Raw genomic sequence first — 8,797 nt, 5'->3', positions numbered from 1 at the left:
GATCTGATTCATAAGATCGAAATAACCTCATAGAATACAAACTAAAATAAATTATGAAGCCTAATTCTAAATCAACATAGTATTGAATGATAAAATTAAAAAACAATTATATAAAACGAAAAAAAAAAAACTCAAGTCAACTAGCCTAACCCGCAATCTCGAGTCATAAAATCATGATAATCTCATAAAAAGCAAATAAAAATATAAATCTCAATTCCAATTCAACATAATTTTAAAGGATTAAATTGAAAATAAATAAGAATTATATATGTTAATAAATAGATAATAAATTTGTTGATATCTATCTAATATTGAGTTTAAAAGCTGAAATAAAAATATTATTTTTTAAAAAAAATATTGAATACTTTTTTTTAGCTTGAAATTGTATCCCAACATCCAACATTATTTTATATGAACAATGTTCCCACCAAATTTTTTTAATGTTTTTATAACATATATAGTTTATTTAAAAAAAAAACAAATAGCAATTCCCTGTCCGTGTTGCTTATCATCGTGATTGTTTGTTTGGGATCAAGGCCCTTCATTTCTAGAAAGAAAAAAAAAAAAAAAAAAGAAGGAAACGACGAAGCAATTCTTGCTCTAGCATAGTGAAAACCTGCTCCTTCTCCTTCCCAAATTCTCTTCCAGGTTTCAGGCCGCTAAACACCCAAAATCAAGCCAGTTGAAATTATTGAAATAAGAAAAAGGCCCATATGCTGTGTGTAGACTTGGCACAAAAGATGGCCCATGAAATACCATTGCAAAGTACTGTAGCACTTGGCAAAGAAAGCCCAAAACGCCTTTCCTATTTATTATAAATTTCTCTCCCTCAAAAACAGGAGCAAGGACTAGATAGCAGAAGCAGCGAGCGAGCATGAAATGGGAACAGTAACCCCATCTCCATGGAAGCAGCTTCTTCTGAGCGCAATAGAGTCAAACTCTCACCTCAAGCACTCTTATTTCGTTCAATTTGTATGTATGTCTCTCTCTCTACTCGTAATTAAGTAACGCTAATTTATTAGTTATTAATTGCGATGTTGTTTTCTTTCAGGCAACAATTGGATCTAATGGCAGACCTTCCAATCGCTCTGTCGTTTTCAGGTCCTTCCTCTTAATTTTCAATGCCTATCTTCTTTTTTTGTATTATAAATTGGAAGTTTGTTTGTGTTTTACGAATTTTTAAGGAAGATGTCTGCTTGTTTATTGCTGGGTTTTCTACTTACAGAGGATTTGAAGAAAATAGCGATAGAATCCAAATCAACACTGATTTCGGTACACTCAAGGTTTTCTTGCTACTTCACCCCTTTTTTTCCCCTTTAATATGATTATTAATTATTGTGCTATTTGAATTTTTTCCTTAAAAAAAAAAAAACCTCGATATGCAGATTGAAGAGCTTAATCACTGTCCATTTGCTGAGGTAATAATAAATATATGACTCTTTTGTATTTCAGAATTTTTTTACTTTTCAATTTTCGATAGGAATGCTACTTGGATGTAACTTGGCTTGTTGTCAGAATTTGTTATTCTTCAATTTTCGATAGGAATTACTTAGATGTAACTTGACTTGATGTAGATATGTTGGTATTTTACCGACTCTTGGGAGCAATTCCGGATCAATGGAAGAGTTGATGTTATTGATGGGTCCAATCCCAATCCGGCAAAGCTTCAGGTTCTATCCCTTTATCCCTTACATTAAATAACATTTTATTACAAGATGTCTTTCCATATATATCATTGGTGTTAAATAAAGAAGTCAAATGGTAATGTGCTATTCTTGGGCTTAAGAAAAAGACTTCTGATGCTGAATGTTAAGTCATGGCTTGTTATATATATTCCACATTATCTTGTGCTTGCACAAAAATTAGAATTTTATGAGCCTTTTAATAGTGTGCAATGTATGAGAGAGAATATATTAGAAAGTTACAAACAGGGTAATGAGTGATGACATCTATTTAAGAAGAGAGCCCAGCATGAGAGGGTATGTGTTAATTGGTTTTGTCACTTGGAAGAGTTAAACATGGTGCAAAACATTTTTTTTCAGAGTGGCTAGTCGTACTTAGTTTTGCAAGAGGACATTACTCAAGTAAACAACCTTGTTAAGTTATGACAGTCACGAAAAAGTTTGCTTTGGATTTGAACCCCCCTTTTTTCACCTTGTTAGTTCCTTATGCCTTAGACTGAATCCTGCCAATGGGTTGCTTTGACTGTTTGAAAGTAAAAAGGGAGGGTTCCCAGCTCGATGTACCTCATTGTCTGCAAGTTGAAAACGTTACCCTTCCAACAAAGAAAAAAGGACCATTTGTCAGTTTCATGGCATTACTTTACTATAAATCTTTAATGAAACACAAGATTATCTTCATTAACATGGTGTTTTAGTTTCACCACTACAGGTAACCCATGAATCATAAAACAGAATTAGTTGAAAATCACATGATGTCCACAGGACATCTCCTGTTAGAAATGGCAAAACAAGTTTTGTATGGGATGGTGCTTGAATTACTTTTTTTTTAAATCAAGATAATGACTTCTAATGTGTTATGCAATTGAATTTTCCATCTTTTAGCATTCAATCTCCTGGATCTGCTTAGAGTTTGCTCATATCTTTAAATTCATGATGCAGCAAAGAGAGAAATTGTGGTTTGCTAGTTCTATAAAATCAAGGCTGCAGTACCTGGGACCTAATCCTGGTCTTCCTTGTCTAAGTGAGCAATCTCCAGCTGAATTTTTTCTTGACCCCTCTTCAGGCCCAGTCGCCACATTTTGTCTGCTGGTTTTAGAGCCAGATCAGGTTCAACCTTATACAATCTTGAATTGATTGATGACACTTTTAATTTTCTTTTAGTCTTTGTAAAATCCATCCTATTCACAGGTTGATTACTTGAATTTGAAGAGTAACCAGAGAATAGTGTCCACCTTGTCACGGAGTGCCAATGGAGAAATGTGTTGGAATTCAGAGATGATCAATCCATAAATCTACATGAGAAAGAGTCGTTAATTTGAAACCTTGTGTATCTATAGAAGATATAAAGAAGGAACTTACTGATGTTTGCTTGAATCAGTTTTATATAATCTTTTGTTTTACCTTCTACAAAAGAACCAATATGTGTTAGCTATAAAAATCTTCAATTTCATCTGAATGTGAAAGAACCTGGATCAGGCCCTTGGATTCGTAACTGTTATCAGAACTCAACTTTTATATCTATGCAAATTGCTACTTTGATGTTAAATTGCTGCTGCAGATATTTTTAGTCTTTGCCAGCCTCCCATTTAGAACATCTTGCCTAAATGTGTATCCCTGTCCTTCAGTTGAAAGATTGGAAGAGCAGATCGGACTCGATAATTCAATTATTATTTTATTTGGTTTTATTTTAGGTTTTAGTCCAAGTAGAATATGTTTTATGGTTAAAATGGGGGTGTTAAAAGTCCATTTGATATTTTCTTTGATTTTTTTTGTTAAAATTTAGGTTCTGAAGTAAAAAAGCTTGATCCTCGAATTTTTTTTTAATCATCAGAGCCACTGGCTCCAAAACTCAAATTAAAACGAATATAAAAAATTACTTGCTACTGCACTCGAAGACAAAATTTGCAACAAACCCTTGTAACTTGCATCTTTGTAAGAAACAAACCGTATATACTGCTACTGATGAAGGATTATTTAATAGCTGAGGGACAAAGGTGATGAAACTTTTTTCCATTTGTTCTTAGCTTATCTGATTTGTTACAGGGCAACAGAGACAGAGCCATGGGCAAACCATGTCTAGCTTTTTCACTTAGAAGACGAGGCAAAGTTCAGGTTCCATCTGCACGCTGCAACTTTTTCTTTCATTTTTTTCCTTTTCTGGATGACCATTCCCCAGCAAATGCATATAATTACACATAGCATTCTCAATCACAAAATAAATGATTCGGTGCCACCATAGCAGTCTTGCTGGCTTGATACCAACAATCCCATCACTCCACAATTGGATATATTTTTTGTATGCTGATTCTGTTGACTGATATAAGGAACCCAGTTCTTGGTGCTTTTGTTGTTTACTGTAACAAAGATGTATCTATTACAAAATCCTCTGAATAATTAGCTAAACTGCATTGTTCTTCGTCTGTAATAGCAGGAAATATAAAATTGCAAACAACGAAAAAGTAGTGTTTGATCTCTTCAGCCCGGTCCAAAAACACCATCCCTGCATTAGACAAATAGCATCGCTTACTTTTAGTATAAAGCTCAGGTCATGATTCAACGTTGACAACTCTAAAAAGAAAGCACTAACTATTTGCAGAGAAAAATGTCCATATTTAATACTATCTAAAATCTCAATCATTAAGTTTGGAAAAGCATGGCCTCAGAATGCATGACATAATTTGGCAAGCACTAATCTGTGGAGATCAAGAACAAAAACTCCCTTCCGATCAATGGCACAATTCATTATTATTCTGCATCCCAGTCAATGCCAACATGACAGTATAAAAACAGAGATATCACAGGATCATAGAACGAAAAGTCCCCAGTAGCGGTATAGATGTTTCAAAAGTTAAAAGCAGTCACATGATTTAGACTGCTGAAGATACGAGGATTAGATTCCTCGAAAGATCCACCTTTACTATATTCACCTGCACTCAGTAATAACCTGCATGGAAGTAAAAGGAAGACCAACTACCTACCGAGAGAAAGCAACAAGAAATCTAAAGTCTAAACCTGACCTTAAAGATGGCTCCTTTAAACGATTCGTTCGAACTAAGAGAATCTCCAACTGCAATCATTTACAATATCAATTCACAAGCCACGAATAACTTTTTTAGACAATGAATTATGACGATCATAACGAATAAAGAACAGGGTTCGAGAGTTTTAGCTGAGAGAATATCATAAAAACCACACCGCAATCAGTAAAAATAAAGGCCAATTTTGCAATAACACACAAATTACAATAAAGAACATCTTAATCATAGCAAGATTAACAAAAGAAAAAGAAACATCTTGCTTGATTGATAGAACATCAAAATACAACACTAAACACACAAGAAAAGAACAGCAAGAGTAACGGGTATTCTTATTCTTATTATCATTATTATTATTATTATTATTATATAGAACTATTTTGTCCAAGTGCTACAGAAATGAAACAAACCCTAAAAAAGAGGGTTAATTATCATCTTGATCATCATGATGATCAGACGGAGAGCTTAGGGGCATCGCCATTGATGGTGGGCTGGGCATCGAGGTGGTGATCGTGGGCCGAAGGCTTGGTGAGCATGAGAGGACGGTCCCTGGCTTCTTCATCGTCTTCAGGATCGGTGGTGTTAAGGTTGATGCAAGAGCATCTTTCAAGAGAAGCAAAGAAAGCAGACGCCACGTTGACCCCAACCCAACTGGCGACCCGATCCAGCTTTTCACATGACATGAAATTGCAATTGTTGTTATTAGGATTTGTGGTGGTGGTGGTGGTCGTGCTGTCCATCTCTGATTTATTTATCTCTTTCTTTCTATTGAGTTGTTGTTGGTGACGACGACGACTGGTTCTAGAGATTGCGCGAATTTAAGAGAGGAAAAAAGGAAAAAGGAGAGACGTGCAGAGGGATTAAACGGTATGGCTCTTTGCTTTCGGCTGCTTTTTATTAAGGCCGTTGTTATTTGTCCTTCAATTTGTTTTTAGCGGTGATTCCTGAGGCCCAGCTGCGCTTTAGCTTACCGATTATTACTAAGGTCATTTTACGTAGAAATATATCATTGTAAATTTTTTTAAAAAAAATTACTGTAAAAAAAATATATTTTTTTTGTTTTTTTTATACTTGATATTTTTATTATTTTACACTTCATTTATTTATCACTATTTTTTTGTAATATTTCTTTTCAATTTTTTTTTGTTATATTTGTTTTCGGAAAATAAATATTATTTTTAATTTTTTACAATTTAAATATTTATCACTCTACACTTAGCCTATTTATACCATTTTTTTTTTTATTCTTATCTCTATTCTTTTGCAATTTATTTTTTTTCTTACACTTTTTGTTGAGAAATTATTATACAAAAACTAAGGACATAATATTTTACTAGTATTATTCCATTCTTCTGCTATGTTAAAAATTAGTTTAAGATCTTAAATGTTATTATTAACGCATATGATATTTACTATATTTATTATATGTTAGTAAAAAATATAATCGTGAGTAAAAAAAATCAATGCTAAATATTAAAAACCACGTTAATAGTATCTACACATTAGTTCTTTTGCATTATAAAAAAAATTATTCGACCTATAATGAGATGAATTGAATAAACATATTAACACTTTATTTTTTAAATTTATTGACATAAATGATTCTTGATGTATTTAATTAAATGTATACATAAACCTTTTTTACTAATTTTGTTTCTTTTTTAGTCCCTTTGTTTGAAGGGGAAGAGAGAAACTAAAAAACAATAAATGAGGGAAAATGTCATTGATTTGTCGTGTTATGAAACAAAAAAAGTTAATTTTAGAGTTAATAGATTTTATTCTACTAAAGAGTTCTGTTGAGGTGTTTTTAGACATTCATTTTACCTATAAAAAAATAGATTAGTGTGGAGAGAATTTATTTTATTTTATTTTATGTTTTTAGATCAATTTAAAAATGTTTAGAGTTGTCATATTTTACTAAGAATGTTTTTAGACTAAAGTGAGTTAAGAAATGGGTTTTTAAAGCTAAAATTCTTCCGGCCACTTCTCCAATATCTGGAAAAGTAGGCAAGAAAACAACACATTATCTACTTTTAAAAAAATAAAAAGGAACGGTTAACATGTCGTCTACTCTTAAAAAAAAGTTAGTTGTGTGAGTTTGGCCTCGCAAGCCCACCCATTTGTAGCCCTTTATTTGTATACCCTAACCCTCTATGTGGGTTAAGTGCTTAATATTTTATTTTATTTTTATTTTTTTGGATTTAGATTTAAATGTACTATTAAAAAAATTATATTACATTTTAATTATTATTGAATTTTATCATGTTTTTATGAGAATAATGACATTGTTTTTCTAATTTTTGTATACCTAATATGAGAAGAAAAAATATAAAAAGATCTCATGAATATTCAATTAACATAGAAGTGATGTTTTTTTAATATTTTTTATATAATTTTATCACATTAATCAAAGAAATCTTATCTTCAATCATTATACAAAATCCTAAGATGTTATTTTAATAGTTTTTAATTTTCTTTTTAAACATGATAGATTTTTGTTTAAAAAACAGTTCTTGCAATTTAAAAATGTGTTTTCGTTAAAACAATCAAGAAAAGCATTAATAAGAAAATAGAATTTAAATTAGAGAAATATTTTTTTTCTTTTTTTTCAAATAGCTGAAATTTTGTATAAAGAGGGTATAAATTATTATTGTTTTTAAAATAATATTGGCATTTAATTGTTAAAAATTAAATACATGCATGTGGCACAAGATCACAAATGTTAATCTGCATATAATTACTGATTTATTTTATTAAAGACACACATTAAATTTTCATTTTATACTTCAAATATTTTGATGTTAAAAAAAAGGCAGTATCACCATAAGTATCTTATAATAGCTTTGTTTTGACTTTAAGCCATCAAAATTCCATAAATTATTATTAAAAATCCAAACATGATTACATTACAAAAGAAACTATTAAATTATTATCTCTATTTATCTCATATAGGATACTTATAAAACTTATCCAGGGTTCACAAACTTTATTATTTCTCTTGACAAACCATACTGATATTGAAAAATGCTTTAATTCATGTCTATATCATTAAATATTAAGATGCTAATATGCCCGCGCGCACGAAAAGCCAATATCACTATAACCATGGACATATTTTTCATTTTTCAATTCACTATAATAGTGAATGCCCTTCCCAAGAAAATCCATATGCCTTTATTCTAGAGATATTTTAATCTTTTTACATGATGCATTAACATCTTTTTTACAATAAAATGGTATAATTACCTTTAAAATAAAAACAAAATTATAAACTTGGCGGGAAATGGTAAATAAGTCTTTTTTATTTGTTAAATACAATGAATTGACAAGTATACCCCCGGGGTAAGAAAATTTAAACCATAGGGTGGGGCAACTTTAAGTCTTTTTATGTTGGTTTTTTGGGTAAATATTGGGGTAATCAATGACATATATGTCTTTTCATCCTTTAATCCAAGTGTAGTTTTATTTTTTCTAATTTGGTTCTTATTATTATGATTTTTTGTTTATCCTTTTGTTAATTTCTTTTTTGTTTTTAATTTAACCATCGATCAAAGAATTATTCTTCCCTTCTAATTTGTTTTTAATTTTGATTTTCATCCTTATTATTTTAATTGTTTTTTTTATTTGAGATCTTTTCATTTAATTTATTTTTTTTCCTGATTTTATCATTCAACATTTGATTTGTTAAGTATTAAATTTCTCGATTTTTTCATGTATTATGTTTTTAGTTTAATGACCTCTATCATAGATTTTAAAAGTTATCTATCACATGGTTTTTAAACACAACTCAGGGATCGACTCAGGGCAATCCAAAGTCACGAGTCAACCTGATTTTTTTATTTTATGAAAATGTAAAAAGGACATTATTGTGAAAAAAAATTAAAAAAGAAAAAGGTCAATGAGTTTTTATTGGGTTTTCCTAGAACTAATTGGGTTGCGGGTCAACATAGTTTTTTTTATTGAATCATACCGGGTCAATTCTCTCTTTATTTTTGTTGAAACTTGGCACAACCCAAGCCCCGAATCACCCGAGTCATAGGTCAAACTGTTGGGTCATGGTGGGTTTTAAAATAGTGATAT

The 8,797-nt window shown here is 30.9% G+C and overlaps 1 protein-coding gene and 1 long non-coding RNA gene across 2 annotated transcripts; one reads left to right on the top strand and one right to left on the bottom strand.

The window, feature by feature from the left end:
- Positions 1-817: 817 nt before the first annotated feature.
- LOC118063492 (pyridoxine/pyridoxamine 5'-phosphate oxidase 2) lies at positions 818-3,228 on the top strand. Its single transcript, XM_035077545.2, has 7 exons — positions 818-972; positions 1,052-1,101; positions 1,226-1,283; positions 1,386-1,418; positions 1,575-1,670; positions 2,622-2,789; positions 2,871-3,228. The coding sequence occupies exons 1-7, from the start codon at positions 880-882 to the stop codon at positions 2,970-2,972; spliced, it is 600 nt and encodes a 199-aa protein (XP_034933436.1). The 5' UTR covers positions 818-879; the 3' UTR covers positions 2,973-3,228.
- Positions 3,229-3,583: 355 nt separating this feature from the next.
- LOC118063494 (uncharacterized) lies at positions 3,584-5,606 on the bottom strand. The gene is made up of 3 exons (XR_004689912.2): positions 5,128-5,606; positions 4,700-4,749; positions 3,584-4,182 (listed from the first exon to the last, which is right to left on the bottom strand). It is a non-coding gene; the product is annotated as an uncharacterized lncRNA (long non-coding RNA).
- Positions 5,607-8,797: the final 3,191 nt, after the last annotated feature.

Source organism: Populus alba, chromosome 2 (assembly GCF_005239225.2).
Source record: "Populus alba chromosome 2, ASM523922v2, whole genome shotgun sequence".
Taxonomy (NCBI): domain Eukaryota; kingdom Viridiplantae; phylum Streptophyta; class Magnoliopsida; order Malpighiales; family Salicaceae; genus Populus; species Populus alba.
This window is presented reverse-complemented; position numbering and strand designations above follow the sequence as displayed.

Bases quoted from the DNA above. Each gene is read 5' to 3' on its own strand.
- LOC118063492 (XM_035077545.2), top strand. From the start codon at position 880: ATGGGAACAGTAACCCCATCTCCATGGAAGCAGCTTCTTCTGAGCGCA. The intron at 1,102-1,225 runs GTCCTTCCTCTT...TTCTACTTACAG, and splicing joins AATCGCTCTGTCGTTTTCAG to AGGATTTGAAGAAAATAGCG. The intron at 1,671-2,621 runs GTTCTATCCCTT...TTCATGATGCAG, and splicing joins CCAATCCGGCAAAGCTTCAG to CAAAGAGAGAAATTGTGGTT.